A 22918-nucleotide genomic window follows, 5' to 3' on the forward strand; every position below is an offset into this window, starting at 1 on the left:
TATATAAACCGGAGGGTTTTAGTCCGTAGGACAAACAACCATTACAACAATCATACCATAGGCTAGCTTCTAGGGTTTAGCCTCCTTGATCTCGTCGTAGATCCACTCTTGTACTACCCATATCATCAATATCAATCAAGCAGGAGTAGGGTTTTACCTCCATCGAGAGGGCCCGAACCTGGGTAAAAACATCGTGTCCCTTGTCTCCTGTTACCATCCGCCTAGACGCACAGTTCGGGACCCCCTACCCGAGATCCGCCGGTTTTGACACCGACATTGGTGCTTTCATTGAGAGTTCCTCTGTGTCGTCACCGATAGGCTTGATGGCTTCTTCAATCAACAACAACGCAGTCCAGGGTGAGACTTTTCTCCCGGACAGATCTTCGTGTTCGGCGGCTTTGCACTGCGGGCCAATTCACTTGGCCATCTGGAGCAGATCGGAAGCTGCGCCCCTGGCCATCAGGTCAGATTTGGAAGCCTAAACTTCACGGCTGACATCCGCGGAAACTTGATCTTCGATGGATTCGAGCCACAGCCGAGCGCGCCGCACTGTCACGATGGGCATGATTTAGCTCTGCCGCCGGACAGTAGCCTGGAGGCCGCACACGAGTCCGCTCTGACCCATAGTTCGGAGCCGACCTCGCAGATAGAGGACATGTGGCTGGACACCGCCTCGGGGGCTGCAACTTCTACGGCGATGGAGCCGAATACTGACCTTGTCCCTTGCAAAGCTCATGACTCCGAGGTGTCGGACTCCTTGCCGGACTTCGAACCTCCTGCGCCCCTGCCAATCGAATTCGATTGGGCGCCGATCATGGAGTTCACCGCTACGGACATCTTTCAGCACTCACCCTTTGGCGACATCCTGAATTCGCTAAAGTATCTCTCGTTATCAGGAGAGCCCTGGGCGGACTGTGGTCAGGATGGTTGGGATGCGGACGACGAAGAAATTCAAAGCCCACCCACCACCCACTTTGTAGCCACTGTCGACGATCTAACCGACATGCTAGACCACGACTCCGAAGACATCGACGGTATGGACGACGACGCCGGAGACGACCAAGAACCAGCACCTACCAGGCACCAGAAAGCCACCTCAATTCATGATATATACATGGTGGACACCCCAAAGGGGAGCGATAACGAGGAACAACGGGACGCGGTGAAGGATAATTCCCCCAAAAAACAACCAAAACGGCGACGCAAGCGCCGCCCCAAGTCCCGCCTCGATAACAGCAGCACTCATAATGACCCAGCCATAGCGCAGGGCAAACCAGTGGTCGACGAACATGCAACCAAGCAGCCATCCGAACAGGATGAATCGGATAATCAACTCATCCTCGGCGAAAACAACAGTCCAGACGATCTCACACCGGACACACCACCGGAGCATAAGAACCTCCAAAAAAGGCTTGTCGCCACTACAAGAAGTTTGAAGAAGGAGAAACGGAAGCTCAAAACAGTGGAAGACATACTCAGAATGAGGTGGAGCAAAGTACTCAAGACCGCGGACAAATATGGCAATAGCCACCAAATAAAGAGCTACCCGAAGCGCAAGCTGCTGCCCGAATTCGACGAGGAGGCCGTAGAGCCCCCACAAGCAAAAAGCAAAGAGGCCGCCTGGCTGGATAGACGACCAGATGATAGGCCAAGAGCGGCAAGCGGCGCCACACATAAGCTGGCACATGGCACAAATAAAGATCCTCGCAAAACGGACGGCTCGGTCAGGTCCATTTATGGGCCAAAGAAGAGGGCCCCAGGAAGTAACACAACACGCCGAGTGTTCGAAGATAACGGCACACCTAAATACAGGGGCGCCGCACACCCACTATGTTTCACCGATGAGGTGCTGGATCATGAATTTCCAGCGGGGTTCAAGCCCGTAAACATAGAGGCATACGACGGAACAACAGACCCCGGAGTCTGGATTGAGGATTACATCCTGCACATACATATGGCTAGAGGAGATGATCTCCACGCCATAAAATATCTACCCCTCAAGCTCAAGGGGCCAGCTCGGCATTGGCTCAAAAGCCTCCCAGAAAATACCATTGGAAGTTGGGAAGAGCTCGAGGACGCGTTTAGAGCAAACTTTCAGGGGACTTATGTCCGCCCTCCGGATGCAGACGATTTAAGTCACATAACTCAACAGCCCGGAGAGTCAGCGCGCAAATTCTGGAACAGGTTCCTCACAAAAAAGAACCAAATAGTCGACTGTCCGGACGCCGAAGCCTTAGCAGCTTTCAAACATAATGTCTGAGACGAATGGCTCGCCAGACACCTCGGCCAAGAGAAGCCGAGAACAATGGCCGTGCTAACAAGCCTCATGACCCGCTTCTGCGCGGGGGAAGACAGCTGGCTAGCAAGATGCAGCACCAGCGACCCGAGTACATCCGAGATCAGAGATAGAAACGGAAAATCACGGCGCAGAAAGGACCAGCGCCGAAATAAAGAAAAAAGCCCAAAGAACACGGCGGTCAACGCCGGTTTCAAAAGCTCGCGGCTGAACAATGAAACACTGCCTCTTAAGGACAACAGTGACGAGCTATCCAACCTAAACAAAATTTTGGATCGGATATGTCAAATCCACAGTACTTCCGGGAAGCCTGCAAACCACACCCACCGAGATTGTTGGGTTTTCAAACAGTCCGGCCGACTCAACGCCGAACACAAGGGGCTCGACGCGCCAAGCGAGGATGACGACGAACCCCACCAGCAGAGCGCCGGAAAACAAAAGACTTTCCCACAAGAAGTCAAAACTGTAAACTCACTTCATGTGATAATACAGAACAACAGTGCGGCACCCGCCAAAGTAGGTGTCGCACGGTCCACCCCAGCGGAACCTCAAGATTGGATGTCAAAACCAATTACTTTCGACCACCTAGACTATTCTAGAAGTATTCGAAATGCAGGATGGACTGCTCTGATATTGGATCCTATAATCGACGGACTACAATTTACACAAGTCCTAATGGATGGCGGCAGCGATTTAAACCTGCTATATCCGGACACAATCCGCAAGTTGGGGGTAGACCTTACTAATATTCGACATAGCCGCACTTCCTTTAAAGGAGTGACGCCAGGCCCTTACGCCAAGTGCACGGGCTCCTTACTACTAGAAGTTGTGTTCGGGTCACCCGACAACTTCCAACGCGAAAAGCTAATCTTTCATGTCGCCCCATTCAAAAGTAGCCATCAAGCACTATTGGGACGTGAAGCTTTTGTCCGCTTTAACGCAATACCGCACTACGCGTCTCTTACACTTAAAATGCCCGGTCCACGCGGCATCATCTCATTAAAAGGTCATTCAAGACCCCCGGACACGGCTAGGCGAGTCCGGCATAAATAAACCAGGGGCTCCATAGCCGCACACCCCTTCACAAGGGGCTGTGCGTATGAGCAATAAAGAGCCAACAAAAGCTCAACTTTATTCATTTATTCATACTCTGTTTTAAATACATTTTTGACACGATTTCTTTTCAAACTAAGTTCCTCTCTTTTACAGATGAACAGCGTGTTACACCCATCCAGGATACAGCACAACGGAGACACAGGCGCAGACGTGCAGTAGGGACCCGTTGCAAGGATTCTTTTTAGATTAAGACCCTGCGTAAACTTTTTTTACTATCTCTTGTTGCTATACATCCCCTGGTTTCTCATCATAACCAGAGAGGAGGCTGACGTTTTGGCATCGGCCGCGTCAGAGGATCTTGCGTGTACCTGGACACTAGGGGCTTAGGGCATTGATCTGCCCGTCATCATAAAGACCGAACACCTCAGGGAGTGTTCGGCGTCTCGAGTTAGGCCTTATATGCATCAGCTCCAAATCATGTCTTTGGTCAAATGTTGGGTTTGCCCGGCTCCTGTGTTTTGCTGCCTTACGTTCCGTATCATCGGCTAACGCAGCACCAGGAGAACTACTGCGATTGTGCCCCGGTTCGGCCGGGTGAGCACCTCAGTAGAGAAAGCCGAAAACTGACTGTCATGATGTAGCGAGAGACTGGTCAATCACTCGATCGACCTCTGGAATGTTTAGAATTCCTCCGCTTTGACGAAGGACCGCTTCCCGGTCAGGCACACACGCGCCCCAAATCTGGAGAGCGCGGTGCCCCTAGGGGCTATATCGTAGCCCCACCTTCGAACTCCTATGGCTAAGTGAAAGTGATAAAGCATTATAGTCCGGTTGCCTCATTTGCTACGCTACCACCTCCTTCACAGGACCAAGACGTTGGATTAAGTGTGAAATGCGCTATTTCGCAAACACCCCCGCACCATGTGCATGGGGGCTGAAGCCGAAGACTGCCATCTTTCAGGTTATACATAAGTATACATTAACGGCCGCACAGGAGATATTTCAATACTTGAACGCACAAGTACAAAAAGCGCCTATATTATAAACATCATTTTACAAACCATAAAGTTCATTTGAACATGACATTTTTTGAGCACTGCGACTCTATTACACGAGCACCCACGCAGAACTTCCCCGAAATAGTGCTCGGCGGGTAACCGGCTCTCGTCCGAACCCCGGGTTGCAACATCGGTGGCATCCATTTCCGTCCAGTGTGTCTTCACACGGGCGAGGGCCATCTGTGCACCCTCTATGCAGGCCGACCGCTTCATCGCCTTTATATGCGGCACCGCCCTAAGGAATTGCTGCAATAAGCAGAAATAACTCTTCGGCTTGGGCCTATCCGGCCAGACATGAGCCACGATATCCGTCATGGCAAGTCCGGACAATCTATTTAGCTCAGCCCACTTAGCCAACCGATCGGTCAGCGGAAGTGAACGCTCCGGACTATGGAACTGAGACCAAAAAAGCTCTTTCGTCTCGTGATCCTTTTGACTTCGGAAGTGCACAACAGCATCTGCCACACTCGCCGCTAAGTCCATATAAGGATCCTCCGGACCCCACAGCTGGCCAAGCTGAGCATACTTCGGATCTGTAAACCTCCTGCGCAGCAGAAAGGGCTTGCCAGCCACAATATCTCCGGCCTGGCGCAGCTCCTCCTTTATAGCCCTCATTGCAGAACGGGCATCCTTGGCTTCAGCGGTGGCCTTCCTCAGGTCTTCTTGCTCCGCTCGGCGTTCTTTTTCAAGAACCTCATAGCGGTCGGTAACATCTTTCAACTTCACGGCCCTTTCGGCCATCTCCTCCCTGCTTCAGCAGTGAACAGCCCTTTCGGCTTCTAGCTCTTCGACCGCCCTCGAGGCAGCCGCATCACTCCTTCTGGCCTGCTCCTTGGCTCGAGCAAGTTCTGCCCGAAGGCTCTCCACAGCAGTGGCACCATCTGCATTGAGCACACATGTTGTAAGGAGTGGGCTTCGGCTCCCTTACTAGGTGACCACGAAGAAAAAACCTACCTTGTGACTCGTCAAGTCGCTTATTGACCAGCGCGATGTCCGCATCCGCAACGTCGAGTTGCCGCTTTAGTTCGGCAACTCCATCAGTCCGGCTGGCCACCGGACTATCCGCCACCTGCATAGGAAAGGCGAAAATCAATACCTGCGATTTTGATCCTCGGCACGCTGTCGCTCTCGACAACCTACCGAGTCTCAGGGGCTACTATCTATATAGGGCGCACTTTATGTGTAAAACTGTCAAAAGGTATGTTATTTTTACGTACCTCAAACCCCGCCAGCAAGCTTCTGACGGCATCATGCAACCCGCCTTCGGCGAACAAAATTCTTCCAATCACCGTACTCATCAATGTACGGTGACCTTCTGAGATAGACGCCCTCTCAAGCAGATCCTTCAGCTCCCCCGGCCGCACACCAGTTGGTGCAGAACTCTCCGGCCCTGCCGGACTCGGGGATACCCTCCGTGATGACACCTCAGGTTCGTCCGCCCTATCCGATGGTGCGGCAGATGGAGGCGTCTCGCTCTCCATCATCTCCGAACGAAGGTCCCCCGAAGACGAGCTCATCTGAGAAGGACGGAGATCCGAACTACAAGGTAAAAACTTCGGTTATCCTCAGAAGCAAAAATAGGGATGTCTCTTATTACAGAACCCCCCTTTTTTCTACTTACGTCTCGCTGGAGGGCTGATTCCTTAGGGGAGATAATGCGGCCGGGGCCTCCCCGGACGCAGGACCCTCTGGTGAAGATCTCTTCCCCCGCTTCGAGGCCTTGGCCTCCGGGTTTTCGGAAGGTGTCCTCTTCTCCCCTTGGAAGGAGGGATTCTCGATTCCCCCTTTCTCAAAAGCCTCCTTGGTAGAGGTGGTAGTGTCCCTGTTCTCCCCTTCGCCTTCCTCTGAAGGCACAACCTTCAGCATTCTGACCAGCATGGGATCCGGCGCGGTCTCCGGGAGGGGGGCCGGACACCGTATCAGTTTCGCTTGCGCTATCCACTCCTATTCAAGAGACGATGGGTTAAAAGGCAAATTCAAGAAGGCGCAAACAAACGGTGTGTCCGGACGAAGGGCCACTTACCTGAGCATCCGGGCGCGATTGCAGCTTAGGCCGGAATCCTCGGTCAATTCCGGACACATATCTTGTGATCCGAAGAACAATTTATACATCTCCACGGGTGTTGTACCCATGAAGTGTTGGAGAGCTCATGGCCCCTCTAGATTGAATTCCCACAGGCGGAGGGGGCGACGCTTGCAGGGCAGAAGACGCCGAATCAGCATAACCTGCATCACCATGACCAGATTGATCTCCCTCTCTTGGAGGTCTCGAATCCGGCCCTGCAATAGGGGTACGTCCTTTGACGGCCCCCAGTTGAGCCCTTCGTTGACCCACGACATCAGTCGCTGTGGAGGGCCCGAGCGAAAGATGGGCATCGGCTTCTGCTTGCTGCCCCTAGGAGCGGTAATATAGAACCACTCCTGTTGCCACAAGCCGAGCTCCTCCTGGAAGGAGCCCTTGGGCCATGGAGCATCGGCCCTTCTCCTTACAACCGCCCCGCCGCACTCAGCTTGACGCCCCTCGATCATCTTCGGCTCCACGTTGAAGGTCTTGAGCCACAAACCGAAGTGGGGAGTAGTGCGGAGGAAGGCTTCGCAGACGACGATGAATGATGAGATGTGGAGGATAGACTCCGGAGTCAGGTCATGGAATTCCAGCCCATAGTAAAACATGAGCCCTCTCACAAAAGGATCCGTCGGGAAGTCTAAACCCCGGCGGAGGTGGGACACGAACACGACGCTCTCGCCGGGCTCGGGAGTAGGAATGACTTGCCCTTTGGCGGGCAACCTATGCGAAATCTCGCAGGTCAGGTACCTGGCTTCTCGCAGCTTTAGCACGTCCTCCTCCGTGACGGAGGAGGGCATCCACCGGCCCTGAAGGTCGGAGCCGGACATTGTTGAAGGTCCGAAGCGCTCGAATCTGGGGCTCTGGGTGTTGGAACTCGGGGCGAGGGGTAGATTCGATTGAGGATTGAAGAAAAGAAACGAGCCTTGGTCTCATTATAAAGAGGGAGAATACCAAGAGCCGTCCCCGTGACCGTTTGGGACTCACCTTCGATAGAGGAGGCGTGGCAACGAGCACGGTTGGGTTACCCACGTCCGTATTGATGGGAATCCCGGAATAAGGGGAACACGATCTCTGCTTCGACAAGACGTGCCAAGGAAACCGCTTCGCTAAACGCGCTGAGGTGCTATAATAAAAAACGATTCAAGTAAAGGCTTGGTGGTGGTGTGACATCATGCCACAAAATACGTCAGTAGATTGAACTTGTGTACATATTATTCTCTCTACGGTGGAATGTGGAATCTATTTTGCAGAGCCGGACACTATCCTGGTGTTCGCAATCTTCTATGAATTATTCGGAGGAGGAACCCGCCTTGCAATGCCGAACAATATGCGCGCCGGACTCATCGTCATTGAAGCCTGGTTCAGTGGCTACTGAGGGAGTCCTGGACTAGGGGGTGTCCGGATAGCCGGACTATCATCATCGGCCGGACTCCAAGACTATGAAGATACAAGATTGAAGACTTCGTCCCGTGTCCGGATGGGACTTTCCTTGGCGTGGAAGGCAAGCTTGGCGATACGGATATGTAGATCTCCTACCATTGTAACCGACTCTGTGTAACCCTAGCCCTCTCCGGTGTCTATATAAACCGGAGGGTTTTAGTCCATAGGACAAACAACCATTACAACAATCATACCATAGGCTAGCTTCTAGGGTTTAGCCTCCTTGATCTCGTGGTAGATCCACTCTTGTACTACCCATATCATCAATATCAATCAAGCAGGAGTAGGGTTTTACCTTCATCGAGAGGGCCCGAACCTGGGTAACAACATCGTGTCCCTTGTCTCCTGTTACCATCCGCCTAGACTCACAGTCGGGACCCCCTACCCGAGATCCGCCGGTTTTGACACCGACAACGGGCGATGAGGACATGGGATGAGCGGCACCACCGCTGTCCGGCCGCGGAGACCTGACCGAACAGAACTAGCGGAAGACATGGTGAAGTCGTCGTCGGGGGCGAGGATGATGGGCACGCGACGTCGATGACAGGATGGGGCGTGCGGCGAATAGGGATTTGAAGGGGGAGAATTGGAGATTTATAGCTGGCCGTTTTTTTTTTTGCAAATACGCCCTCCCGCAATAACATAAATCCTCTGCCCACCTACGTGGAGCTCGTGGAATGGTCAAATATGCGGCGTACGAGCAGTCTATGGTGCACAGTAACCATATTTTCACGTCACATCGTACACAGTGATCATATTGCGTGAGTTTCTGTGTACAGTGATCAAAATGACGGCGGGCGCAAGTTGAAGTACCGCTAATGAATTTTACTCAAAGAAAAAAACAAGAACTCGTGTTGTATACGCACATCATCCGCTCCGCGTACCTTATCCGCCTCGATGTCCTGATCCAAAACCGCGTGCGGGTCCCCGCGGCCGTCGCCCACCGTGTACGATACCTTTCTCCCCGCTCGCGCGCGCCCGACAACGCAACCAAAAAGAACTCGTTCCAAATCTCCGGCCTCCGTCCCACAACCCACACCCGGCGAGAATCCCCACGCCAGCGATCCCCGCGCCGCCTTCCCCGCGGCGCCGCGGATCCAACGAGGTAATTCACGGCGCGTCACCGCGCGCGGGCCTCGCCTCCTCCTCCTCCTCCATCTGCCCCCCTTCCTCGCGACCGCTTCTCTCGCGGCCTCCACCTCTCTCTCTCTCTCTCCCCCTCCCGTGGATCTCGGTCCGGATTGTGCCGATCCCTCCCGCGCACGAGCGGCCCTCCCGTGGTCTCTTGGCGTCCCGCCGCCGTCGTCGCTGGCTCCCGTCCGCCACGGATTAGGCAGGTGCGCTGTCCGAACCGCCCGTCGTGCTTCTTAAGAGACTCGGCGTCTGCCTGGTCGGTTCGGGCATTGCGGCGTTGACAGCCAGCTGGATTCCTGGCTTGGATACTTATTAGATGTGACGCCGTAGAGCGCGCCTGGATTTGGCTGCATTGGGCGTTGTCAGGTGTCTGCCCTGTCGAAGGCCTCGAGTAATTATCTTACAGATCTGCCTCGATTAGGTCCGTTCCTTTGGCGGACATGCTGCTTTTAGTTGATTTGGGTTTGTGTAATGTGGTTGTGGTCCTTGAATCTCAATGTCTAATGGCATGATGCTGCATTGCTCTGGGGGATTCCTTCCATAGTTGTGTTTCTAGTGGGCTATGCATTGTATCCAAAAATTTAAACTAGTGGTCTTGCTTCATTTTATTCTTGCTTTCAGTTAATGCTGGAAACCATTCTCCTGCTTTAATTGTTAAGTTCCTGTTATGTCGTACTTCTCGGAATATGCTGACGTGGACAATTTTTTGAATTTTGTTGGTGCAGGCATTTGCCAGTGTTTGTGGTTGTAATTTGTGGTAAAGTCTGAGTAATCAACTTTAATCAGACATTCTTGAATATGGTATCAGTGAATGTTGGGTTAGTACATTATGTATTGGACCATATATATGGAACTCTCCTTCATCGCACGAAATTAGGAACACCATTTTTCTCAAAGGGATGGGGAGGTACCAAACTTGATTTGTTAGAGAGGATGGTGAAGCAGCTTTTCCCCGAAGCACCTTGCCAGAACTGGCCACCAACTGCTGTGCAGCCTAAATGGAAAACAGTTTGGGAGACAAAGAACTCTTGTCTTCGAGAGGGTGTTTTCCGGACAACATGTGATGAGAGACTCATTGATGCATTGCCTCCTGAGAGCCACAATGCAAGAGTCGCTTTTCTTACACCCAAGGATGTCTCACCAGAGAAGATGGCTTGCGTGGTCCATCTGGCAGGTACAAACTTTGTAACTCGATCTTACTCTATCATGGTGTGCCATTATCATCTAGTTAGATAAATCTTCTTCATCTTTGAATTAATGTTTGGCGGGATCTATAAACCGGTGTATATATTCCTATAGGCCTTTGACATTTAGATATTACTGGTTGAACGGATCAATGGTATTTTATGCCTATGTAGTTTGGTGACATTTAGCTTTGTAAAAAAAAATATCCGGAAAACGTGAGAGCTTTGCGTGTTGATTCATTTAGCTTTGTCGCCTCATTTCAGACCAGAATCAGTAGGCTTCTAAAATGCAGCAATTCAACTTTCCATCTACTATTTGAATAAAATGGTGAGAGTTTTAGAATTTCTGGTTTCATAATGTAACGTGTTTTCCACTAACAAGCATGATTGTGTTGATGCTATGTTTTTCTTGAAAGTTCTCACTACGATTGTTTTCTTATTACCTGAGATGATCTCCAGTTCTCCCCCCTTTTAACCAGGGACCCACATTTAGTGAATCGAGTTAAGACTTTCTTCAATATTTTAGGCACCGGTGATCACTCATTTGAGAGAAGGCTCCGGCTTGGTGGACCTCTTTTGAAGGCCAATATTGCAACCATGGTTCTTGAGAGGTGAGGTTTGTACAATAGGGGTACCTTGCATTTTTGTCGATTCTCAATCTTCCTGGCAAGAACTGATATCTCAAATGAAATGCAGCCCCTATTATGGACAACGACGTCCTAGCATGCAGCATGGGGCCAAGCTTCAATGTGTGAGTGACTTGCTACTCTTAGGAAAAGCCACTATTGATGAAGCTCGCAGCCTCTTATACTGGTTGCAGGCTGAGGCTGGTTATGGCAAGATGGGCATATGTGGGCTCAGCATGGGTATGTACTTCTCTCATTAAAAAAGGAGTCCTTGCTTGTCTCCATTATTTTGTCTTAGTTTCATTAGAAAAAATGTCATATGAAAATATTAGTATTGTGTTTATTTCAAGAACTTTATTCTGAGACCATATAGGAATTCCTTATTTATGAAATATTTTGCCAGTTGTTTTCATAAGCATTATTTGTTAATAACAGGCGGTGTACATGCTGCAATGGTTGGATCCTTGCATCCTACGCCAATTGCCACACTACCATTTCTTGCTCCACATTCTGCTGTGGTACCTTTCTGTGAAGGACTTTACAGACATGCCACAGCTTGGGAAGCTCTGAGAGAAGATGCAGCAGCATTAGCTAAAGATGCAACTTCTTTGACCGAAGATGCGGCATCCGGAATCACCATTGAGCAAGTAAAAGACAGATTACGGTCAGTGCTGTCTCTGACGGACGTCACTCGATTTCCCCTACCAAAGAATCCACAGGCTGTCATTTTTGTTGGTGCGACGGTTAGTGCCACTCACCTGTTTTGTACCATATTATATATATATATATATATATATATATATATATATATATATATATATATATATATATATATATATAACGCCACCTGGGTCATCTTCTTTCAACCTGCTAGGTAGATTTCTTACAGAGTACCATCTCACAATCAGCTTGCATTATTTACAGCGCCTAAAAAGTGATAATATATATGTTTTCTGCATCAGTTGTGTTGTAGCATGAGGGTTATCCGAGCTGATACATTCAGTGATCATCCACACCTCTGTTCATTAGCTTGATTCTGTAATCTGTGTTCTGTAGTGTTGGGTGAAACCTTTAGTTAATATCAGAATGTGTACTATTGAAGCTTGGTTCCAGTCTAAAGCCATGTATGTTCTTGTTTCAGGATGACGGTTATATTCCTAGACACTCGGTGATGGAGCTCCAGAAGGCATGGCCGGGCTCAGAAGTCCGGTGGGTGACGGGAGGCCATGTGTCCTCTTTTTTACTCCACAACGACTCGTTTCGCAAGGCCATCGTGGATGCCCTTGACAGATTATAACAGGGCGATTCTTGTGTACCCATGGTCAGGGATACACACCAATTGAACTCTGCAAGCTCATGACGGATTGCATCTCTTGTTGTATTTTCTTTTATAAGAAGAGCCGTGATATGGCACATTAGTTGTTGTAACTTAATTAAGAGTTTGGATTAAACAAGTGGGAGAATGAGGGGCAGTGAGTATCAAAATTAGTGGAGATGTTGGCCCATTGGCTGTAGATCACATTTGTAACACAAATACAGTGACTTGTTGATTTTTTAACTGGCAATAAGATGATTCACAATGCTGAGAAGCAGAGTCAGTCTAGCATAGCAAGCACACACATTACAGTATGAATGTCAGTTCTTATTTTTATACTGCCGAATTGTCAGCTGCACGTTAACACTTACTCTTTATATACGTATATACACAATTACCAGAAGTAACCACCAACCACTTGTCGAAGGAGCAAGAAATGGATCATCCATCATCTGATGACCTCTACGTGAAAACCTAATTGTCTTTTCTAATACGTACTCCCTCCGTCCGGAAATACTTGTCATTGAAATAGATGTATCTAAATGTATTTTAGTTCTAAATACATCCATTTTGATGATAAGTATTTTCGGATGGAGGGAGTATGTTGCAGTATATGCCTAGCTAGCTAGCCGGCTAGGTGACGATGTAGGCATGATTTTATGGATGGAACAACCGGGCACCCGCGCCGGGCGGGTTGGGCTGGTCCTGCCGCGGCCGCGCCAGCCAGAGGGAGCTGAGCGCGCGGAGGCGCTGGGAGTAGTCGGCGACGGCGAGGAAGCACCGCGCCGCCTGCCGCGCCGTCAGCACCTGCGGCAGCCTGTGCAGCGTCTGCAGCCTCAACGCGTCTGCCTGCATCATCACATCACATCACATAACAAACGAAACGAAACAGTTATCAGCTGCACTGACTGAGCGCGCGTAAATCACTCGTGTAGGCGCGGTCTAATCATCACCTGTCTGACGAAGGCTTCGAGGGAGGAGAGGTTGGAGATGGCGAGCGACATGTGGGCCATGTAGGCGGCCGTGTCGGGGTAGGGGGAGATGAGCGCGTCGGAGGAGACGGTGTCGGAGAGGGAGCGGTACGTGGCCTGGAGCTCACGGTCCAGAGCCTCCTCGCGCTCCTGCGCCCATCGCTGCACGTCGTACATGCCCGCCGCCTGTTGCTCCGTCAGTGGCTCCATATGCCGCGCCATAACCTGCATTTTATTTCCCATTATAATCTACGACCTCCATTCCTAAATATATGACGTTTTCGCAGTTTAAATATTTAGGAACGGAGGCAGTAGATGTGTTGGTCTGATAAAATTACTAGCAATATGCCCGTGCGTTACAATGTTCACAAACATGAAAGAAAACACTCTTGTTTTCATATACATATATATCACTAAAAATATATTACTTTTCACTTAAAATATATTTCTCTGGCTGTTTTGATGAGGTGAGAGAGGGATGTGGTTGCTTATAAGATAATAAGGGGTGTTCTGCAAATGGGAGCAGAGAAGTTGGCTATTGTTGCAAAAATGCCACAACTTACCTCCCAACCGTTAGATGCAGATCTAATGGTCAGAAATGACGGATGGCAGACGCACCATCATCACCAATTGAGCATTTTATAGAAGTAGAGATATTACGACAAGGTTCACCGACAACTGCATTGATCTGTTCAACTTTTTGTACACTAACGTGCCAAAATTGGAGAAGTACCCCCCTCCCTCCTCTATTTCTTTCTACTCCATATTAGGTTTGTCTTAAGTCAATTTTTTGGCTAAATTTATATATATTAAAAATATTAACATCCACAATGCCAAATATCTGCAATATAAAAGTATATTCCATGATGGTTCTAAAGATATTGATTTGGTATTGTGAATGTTGGTACTTTTTTTCTGTAAAGTTGGTCAAACTTCAAACAACTAAACTTGAAAATAACTTAATATGCGTGAAGTTCAAAAAGTTGAGGGAATATTATTATTTTTGCAGGGAAAAGGAAATATCATTAACTACGGAGAGAATTACATTCCCCGCCATGCCTCGGCGAGGGATAATTGCTAAGCCAAACAACGGTGCAGCTATGATAACACCTTAATTGAGAAAGTAATGCTAATAATGTTTTTTCGGACTAATAATCCTCTAATCTTGATATCTCATTCTACAAAATTATCTCAAATCTCATGAACCCTACAAGCAAATTGGGACCTGTCTAGGGAAGTCTCTGAAATCATTGTCACAACCTCTTGGATGTCTGATATGCATCATTAGTTCAACTACAAACGTATGTCTAAATAGTACGATCCAAATTTGCATTTGTGTCAAAGTTATTTTTCCTTCCTATTATCTTGAGTTTGTCACCCATGCAATTTATCCGAGGTATGAATTCATGCTCGCAGTTCATCGAAAAGTCTGAACTGATGGAGATCCCTCACATATAGGATACTCTAGGTCTTAGACATGTGATCAACATAGGCTGCGCCTGGTTTTATTTAATATATTTTTTTGTTGAGTATTGAATGCTTGACTCTAGGCTCTGATGTCAAAATGTTTTTTTATGCTTTAGTTAGTTTGGACAGTTTGAACTATAGGGGAAAGATGAATAATATAGTTTACGTTTGATACTCCCTCTACTTCATAATGTAGTGCGTATTTTTCTAAAGTCAAACCTCATAATTTTTGACTAAATTTATAGGAAAAAATATATACATCTAGAATGTCAAACACACATCATTAGATTCATCATAAGATGCACTTCTCTCCGTCGAGTGTGGACATGCTGAACCCATGGGCATATGAACCCACTTTTAAAAAAATGCATTTTAAAATTCCAAAGAATTCAAAAGAAAATTCCACGCAAACATCTTCGCGATATGTGTGTGTGGCACAAAGTTTTGTAAGAAAAATCCCTTTTGGTTTTGCCTCTGCAAAAAGACAAAATTTAGTGCTTCTAAATAGCGTTACATGACACTTTTTTTGCCTTTTTTGCACAGGCTAAAGAAAAAAAAGTTGCTTTTCCGTGAAATTTTCTGGGTACACATAGAATGTGAAGATGCATGCGTGAGATTTTTTCAGATTTTTTGACATTTAAAAATAAATTTTCCAAAGTGGGTTCATCCATTGCCTCCGTCCCATAATATAACAGCGTTTAGACACTACACTAGTGTAAAAAAGCTTTAATATTATGAAGTATGGGACGGAGGGAGTAGTTTTATATTTTATATATTTAGTATTGTAGATACTAGATATAAATAGTTTTTTCTATAAGCTTGGTCAATGCTTAAAAAGTTTGATTTCTCAAAATATTTGTACGCACTACGTTAACGGATGGAGTACTGTGTAGTACTCCCTCCATTTCTATTTACTCTGCATATTAAAGTTGACTGAAGTCAAACTTCGTAAAGTTTGATCAAGTTTATAGGAAAGAATATAAATATTTACGATAGCAAATCTATATGATGCGAAAGTACGTTCAATAATGAATCTAATGGTATTGATTTGTAATTGTACATGTTAATATTTTTGTTTATAAACTTTGTCAAAGTTTATAAAGTTTGACTTTGACCAAAGCTAATATGGGGAGTAAATAAAAATCAAGGGAGTATGTTGCTGCATTAATATCCCGTTCCATCTAGAAGCTAGCCAACCCAATACACGTCGACCTCCCATATCTAACCTCCCTCCTTTACCAACTCTCGCGGCCAAGTACGCTTTCTTCCAGCACAGAAATAGCAATCATAGGCGTCGATCGGTCTCTACTGATTAATCAACCTTAGCCAAAGCCCAAAGACTTGTGAAGGCCCGACTGTTCCATCAACTGGGACCTCTCACCTACTTAAGATTAGCTAGTGATAGGCGATAGCTAGCTAATCCATCATATATACGTCTCTCTCTACCTAATCTTTTGAAGAGCTGCATGCCTTCTCCGGTCTCTTCACCTTAAGCATCAAAATAATAATACTAGCTAGTAGCACTTGTTCATCATGCTTTCTATCTGCTTGATGCGATATTTTGAGTCAATAAAAAAGTCCTTTATTTCATAAAAAAGTACTTTATTTTCAAAAAAAGCTAATAACACTTGCATATCCTCAACTAATCTGTCTCTTAATCATGATCGGCCAGCTTATATGTCATGCATGCACTACAGCTGTACTCTCAATTCCCATGCAAAAAAAAAAAAAATGTACGTACCTTGATGAGGTCCGAGGGGCGGGAGCCGCCAATCCAGATGAAGCAGCGCTCGGCGGCGGGCAGCCACATCCCGGAGACGAGGTGGAACACGTCGGCCCTGGCCACGGCGGACTTGAGCTCCGCCAGCACCACGTGGTGCGCCGCCGCGGCGTCGATGAGCTGCCGCAGCAGCTGTTCGCCGTCCGTCGCCGCCGCGTCGTGCTCCACCCCCTCCGCGTCCACCGCTGCCCGCAGGTGCCGCATCATCCTGTCGTGCTCGTCCACCCACCTCGCGTACTCCCCGTCGAACCATGCCGCCTCTGCTAATTCATTTTATTTATGGAATTATTTATGTTTGCCATGCACGTACGAGAGAGATCACATATTGTTACGAAAAACCTGGAAGTATTGAGCGGAAGGAAATATATTTATGTGTGACGGCATATACTCCCTCCGTCCCATAATATAACAACGTTTTTGACACTATCCCATAATATAACAACGTTTTTGATACTAGTGTAGTGTCAAAAACGTTCTTATATTATGAAACGGAGGGAGTACTATATATATGAACCGAACAGCTTAGGGTTTAGTTCCATGCATGCCTGGGCTTAGTCCTCCAATGCCTGCTCCACCACCCAAGATTGCACCCTTAGTCAAAGAGAAGATGTATGAAAAAAAATAGTTAGGCGGTGATAGAAAAAGGGTGCAATTAGGACATAACTTAATTATAGATACCAGCTTAATTCTCGAGCCAATATCTTAGACTGGATGCATGACTACAGGGTTTAAATCCGTACTTTTAGTATTGGTGTATATTAAGTTAAGATGTTAGAACTATTAGTGGTTATACTAGAATTTCATTTACCTGGTTGGAAGTTGGCTTTGATACTTTTAGATTGGATACACACTTCGTCTTAAACCTCATGTACTCTTGCCACCCTTCGGACGTCTTCAAGTTTTCAGGTACGGGATAGATCTTTCACACCATAGTGATGGCTATTTGCGCATACAAACCTAAACTTACGGATGTAGGTTACGGATCCCACCCACTAGTCTCCCCTCCGGCCCTCCCCCCAAATTTCACTAGACTGCCCTCCCTCCCCCGCCCCCCTATTTCCAATCAAACTTTGTCATGTCAGCTTGAAGATTTATTGTTGTAGGTTGGGTCTGTAGGTGTAGCATCTCTCTTATACATATTTGCTTCACAACTGTTGCGTACGCTTCTAAGGCCTTGTTTGTTTCATCTTTGGGAGAGGTAGTTTTAGACTAGGAAGCTAAATTGGAAACAAACATCTATTTTAGAACAGCCATGGAATCACAAATTAAGTGATACGTGTTATTTCCAGTGTAACAGGTCAAAGCACGTCCCGATGTACTTCACAACCACAGTTGTTCCCATCCCCATGCCCTTGGCATTTGGTTGTAATTATGTCATAAATGCCACCACATTCACGACATATCTCTCCCTTCGCCCCCTCCTCCTGAAATAATGCGTTTTCATTAGCCGTGTGCTTCATAGTTGTGTTGCCAAACAACTGACCTTCGCTTGAGCAGCTTCCTCAGCACAATAGCTTTGCCAGCACAACAAGTCCACATCTGAATATGTTGAAGCTGTAGCCCAAACAAACAGGGCCTAAAGCCAACTCCCCAAAACCGCATCTTCCCTCCATTGTCTACCGTTCTCCATTGTCGTTGATAATCCATCGACAAGGTGGCAGCTGCGCTCCTAGGCCCTAGCCCATCATTAACAATTGTGAAGCCCCACTCCAGCATTTCGTCTGTCAGGTGCTGAAAGCATTGCTGATCTATTGCCCATCGGAAACCACGATCCTAAGCCCATCTGACATGGCCACACATATTATTTGTACCTAAGCTGGCGTGCGTGTGTCTTAGTAATAATCAAGGTATTTTCAGAATGTTCACAATCATTGAGTTGATGTCGAGTTGCTTGTGCCGCCACCACCTTATCTTTGATCTCCATTTGTTGCCGCTATATCCACCATTGTACATATCCGTAGATTTGAAAACCATATAGTAGCCATCGTCCTTACAAACTTCGTGCAGTGTCCTCCTTATACTCATATGCCAAACTAGTATATTTAGTACCATCGCCTCTCATGGTTATTCTTTCGTCCCACTCCAACCCCACCTGAAATCTAAGGTCAACTCTCTGTGGAACCTCAGTTGTACCTTTGGTGAAATTTGACCCTAACACATGCACACAACCACCTCGAGATTTCCCTATAACTTGTATATTGTTGTAATTTAAAAAATTTGGAAAAATTATACTGCTGGGCCAACACCATGGACAACGCAATTGATATAAAGGTTGAAAGTCGGACGTTTTGGGGTATAGTTTTTAGAAATCTTCTTCTGGCCGCTGCTACATGATAGAGTGAATACCAGAAATTTGCTATGCCGCAAAACCATGTATCTTGACAGTTACGATTGTGCCCTCTGTGTTGAAGGTCCAAGGAAACATCAATCCACCTCTTCTTGAACTGTAATCTCAATCTCCATTGATGGAAGCATATTACCCCTTTCAAGAACAGAGGTATTTCAACTTTTGATGGATTCAGATTGCCTGTGCTAAATTGCCAAAGGACATTGCCCTAGACATCATCATCATGGCAATGTTGGGCTTCTTGGTCAGCCAGGAATAACAATATTGTTAGGTCAGCACCTCCACATCATCAAGGATGGAACCGGTATTTGAAAGAGGGCCTTTGGACAGTGCAACTCATGGCAAAACCAGATAAAGCAGACAAGATCAAAGATTGGGTTGAACTACACTTGTAAATGATGTATTTTAATTTCCCTATAGAGGGTGTTGGTTGATTTTACATGTACTGGACCTCTGTAATTTAACTTTTTATTTTCTAATATAATACTGTAGAACAATTGTTCTACGGTTTCAGGTCAATTTTTTTTCATATAGTGATTCATATCACGATCTATTTATTATCTTTGTACCTTTCCCTTTTCGATTTCCCCCCGGGAATAGAGAATGTGCATACCTGAGCGCTGCATCTTTGCATCTCCTGCTCCATATGTGACAGCCTGACCCTACTCGTCTCCAAATTTTGAATGTAAGCCTACACATGCGCAAAAGACAAACAGAAAACCAATCATATCCAATCACAAGTCTACAAGAAGCGTACTTGTCATGCAGAAATGTGGAAACCTTTGGGGCCCTAGCGAGCTTGACAGTACGCACAACTTTTAGGTGGTAGTAGCAGGTTAACTTCAACGTCGACCCCAATTCTACACACCAAACAATGCGGACTGCCAAACCACTACGTGTTTTAACTTGGGACTTGTCAGGTTATTGCAGTGGTTAACCAGGTTAACCAACCATACATACCTTCTTCCTAAGCCTGCTCTTCCTCGCGGCCTCCCTGTTCTGCGCGAGCCTCCTCAGTGTCTTGGCGTCCGGCGTCCTGGGGCCCTCGTGCTCTGACGTCGACGGCGTGCCGGCGCCGCCGCTTCCGCTTCCTTCCCTCTGAAATGGTAGCGACATCACAACTCACGACACAGAGATGTCCCGAGAAGTGTGCATGTGTAGAATTGTTAGGGAGCTAACCTTGACGGCTGCCTTGCCGCCCGGTGCCGTCATGGCGGACTGCTTGGACGGCGGACGTTGCGGCTTTAAATTAGAACTCGCGGCGATGATGTTCGACGTCGAGGTGGCGGCCTTCGGGGAAGGCTCGGCGACGACGTGCATCGGCCGAGAAGGGAAGATGTTGAGAGTTTCTGCATGCACACGTGAAGAGAAGTCTAACGCGACCATTTCAGAATATAACACGGTGCACGCGGCGGCGATGGTAAATTTCCAAATGGAATATATGGTTTCACACTTATGTTGAGGAGGAGAAATAGAAAGGGTGGAAATGTCTCTGTTCGGGCAACAAAGAAAGATGGTCATCTTGTGCAAGAACACACATACCAGCAGTTTTTTTTTTTTTGACAGCATGCCAGCAGGTGTTTGTTACACGTCCTTCTCTCCAACAAAAGAGAACATCTTTTTGGGGCAAAAATTGTTTTCATTACAGAAAATAGAAGCTTTTGGGCGAAAACAAGGAAAAAGACCATAAGCATTCATCAACACTGTTGTGCAGCCTATGCAAAAACTCAACCAAGCATGTCAAATCGTGGTAGATGGCATGTTTTTCCATGTGTGCAACTTATTGTTCGGAAAAGTATATACTTATATATAGCAGAAAAAATGTATTGCATCAATCTACCCCTCCCTCAAAGCTATATGTGCACCCTTAGTGTCTCGACTAATTCTTATATTGTGCCGTTGCAGGGCGGGATGTAAATAATATACTCTCTTTGTAAACAAATGTAGGGCAGTTTAAATTAAACTGTAAAAACATCTTTTATTTGTGTAGAGAGGTAGTATCATCTTAATACCCTTTGTTGGAAAAATTCTTGATTTGGTATGCTATATGTGCTTGGTGTGCCTCAAAGCTACATATTCAGGCTACCTTAATTCAGTATGTCTGCCTATTAAATATTCGTAAGTTATATCAGAGAAATAATCGATTAAGCATGTCTTACGTGGTTGTTCTTGAACTGATTGTTGGTCCTGGCTGTTGATGTAGAGGAAGAGGGCTTGATCAAGTTCTGCCAAGTCCTCGTATCCGCCAGGGTCCTTTCTGCTGCACTTGCACAAATTAATACAGCGGAATATTACGAAAAGATTATCATGGCTATCATTGCTAATTAATTGTGGCTCGCATATCTGTTTTTTAAGGTCCCAATGAGAGAATCATCACTTCAAGGAAGAAGATAAAACAAAAGAGGAAATGCTTGAATAAATTAAACTTTGAGATTCTTATTGAACATATCCATGAGAAGTGTTCTCTTACAAGATGAACAAGAAATGATACTTTCAACGCAATTCTTAGAACTTTTTTTTTTCGAGAATGTAATTCTTAGAACTTAAAAGGCAATATGAAAACTGGAGAGAAATGCTTAAATTCTTGAGAGAGAGAGAGAGAGAGAGAGAGAGAGAGAGAGAGAGGATGAAAGTTTATTATGGTAGCAAGTCGGGCTAATTAGCTGCACCATCGCCTTCTTTACATTTGGACCAAACAACATCAAAATAAGTCAATATATACACGTGCAGAGACTCTGAAACATCATCTTCAAACTAAGATGCTAACTTCATGCTTAAGCCTTCAGATAAGTTATTTACTTGTTTGTGAAAGACCAACTTATGCATCATAACTAATACACGAGAATAACTCCAAAAGCTTAAGAAAAAACAGAAAAGAAAATATTATCAAGGTGAAAAACATCAAGAAAAGAGCTCTAATTACTTGTCACGAAGAAAACAAGAACATTTCCATGGTGTTAGGGTTTACATGATGCTTCCATGGATGGACGAGGTAGCAGCGGTAGAAGCTTGGATCATCTCGGCGTGGGCTGAACAAGAAGCCTGCTCATGCGGCTGTTGCCATGGCCTATCCCCCATGCAAACACCTCCCAGTATCAATCAACTCTATAAGCTTGATATATCTTCTCAATCAGCTCAAGAAGCAGCTCCAGCACCTGTTCTTCACATCTGAAGTCGGATTAATCCAGCAGATCAGGATAATCACCGATAATCGCACACTGCCGCAATCCGATCCTTTTTCCGTAACTTTCCCCCTTGTTCCTAGCTATGGCTGGATTCGTTAGCTTCTTCTGACCGGAAGCTGGCAAAGGATAGAAGATGACTTGTATAGCCTGAGGTGGAGTGCGTGTACAAGAAATATAAGGGAGTGGTTGCAAACCTTGGAAAAAGGTAGACAATAATTAGACTTTTATAAAAAGGGAAGAATACGATGTGTGATTAGATCGAGCCGAGTCGGTAGCAAGGACGACTTGTTTTTTATGCACTTGCTATGTCAAATGTTTGGAATTCATAGATGAGTACTAGTGGATTACTATTTAAATGGTGATTGGTTTTTTTACGGAAGTGACGAAGAAACTAAACTGCATGCATCCACCCGTTTTATTCGACTTATTATTTTGTCAGGATTTAGGTTGGGATTAGTTGAGTTTTGGAGCATAATTAGGTTCTGTGCATCAGCAATAGGATGGGACCGACCATAAATATTTGGGCTATGGAGATGTACTAATTGAGTTTGTGTGCATATTCTTAGTACATAGGTCAATAACATGTTCTCTTCTTTTCTTCGGCTGGTAGTAAAATGTTCACTTCCATAATAAAAGGAAAATATGTAATGAAAGGACTATTTTGTTTTCTCTATCAGCATATTTATATATCTCTATATAACAAGTGATGTGTGATTGATCAAGGGTTTAATGGAAAAAGTTGAGGACTACATGGATAACTTATAAAACGTCGAACTTCTCTAACTAGAAGCAATTTAACTAGTTCACCGTAAGGCATTGCGATGTATTTTTGTCAATGCACCGTTTAAATTTTGAAATTATTAGTAATTGTTGTTGTTATAGAAACAACTTCTGACAAGGGATAGCCTTTGCAACATGGTTAGTGATGAGTAGACGGGGTACGTATGGCGGCCTTATAGTGAGCGTATCTAGCAGATCCTGAAGACCTGGA

The 22918-nt window shown here is 46.3% G+C and overlaps 2 protein-coding genes across 6 annotated transcripts; one reads left to right on the forward strand and one right to left on the reverse strand.

Annotated features, from left to right (window-relative positions):
• Positions 1 to 8876: 8876 nt before the first annotated feature.
• Positions 8877 to 12446, forward strand: LOC119322759 (protein ABHD18-like). Of its 2 annotated transcripts, none has more exons than XM_037596265.1 (6): positions 8877 to 9023; positions 9778 to 10226; positions 10763 to 10847; positions 10933 to 11102; positions 11298 to 11605; positions 12004 to 12446. In XM_037596265.1, exons 2-6 carry the CDS (start codon positions 9851 to 9853, stop codon positions 12157 to 12159), a joined length of 1095 nt encoding a protein of 364 aa, XP_037452162.1. In that variant the 5' UTR covers positions 8877 to 9023; positions 9778 to 9850; the 3' UTR covers positions 12160 to 12446. The 2 variants fall into 2 exon arrangements, with proteins under 2 accessions (XP_037452162.1, XP_037452163.1); XM_037596266.1 differs by lacking the exon at positions 8877 to 9023 and adding an exon at positions 9112 to 9473.
• A 37-nt stretch (positions 12447 to 12483) lies between these two features.
• LOC119322758 (transcription factor TGAL9-like) lies at positions 12484 to 22090 on the reverse strand. Of its 4 annotated transcripts, XM_037596263.1 has the most exons (10): positions 21898 to 22089; positions 21711 to 21809; positions 20902 to 21002; positions 19922 to 20091; positions 19703 to 19840; positions 19356 to 19433; positions 16941 to 16986; positions 16357 to 16655; positions 13131 to 13373; positions 12484 to 13026 (listed from the first exon to the last, which is right to left on the reverse strand). In XM_037596263.1, exons 2-10 carry the CDS (start codon positions 21758 to 21760, stop codon positions 12835 to 12837), a joined length of 1317 nt encoding a protein of 438 aa, XP_037452160.1. In that variant the 5' UTR covers positions 21761 to 21809; positions 21898 to 22089; the 3' UTR covers positions 12484 to 12834. The 4 variants fall into 4 exon arrangements, with proteins under 4 accessions (XP_037452160.1, XP_037452159.1, XP_037452158.1 ...); XM_037596262.1 differs by having other exon boundaries at positions 20902 to 20999; positions 21711 to 22090; XM_037596261.1 differs by having other exon boundaries at positions 21711 to 22089.
• Positions 22091 to 22918: the final 828 nt, after the last annotated feature.

The sequence above is a fragment of the Triticum dicoccoides genome, chromosome 6B (assembly GCF_002162155.2).
Source record: "Triticum dicoccoides isolate Atlit2015 ecotype Zavitan chromosome 6B, WEW_v2.0, whole genome shotgun sequence".
Taxonomy (NCBI): Eukaryota; Viridiplantae; Streptophyta; class Magnoliopsida; order Poales; family Poaceae; genus Triticum; species Triticum dicoccoides.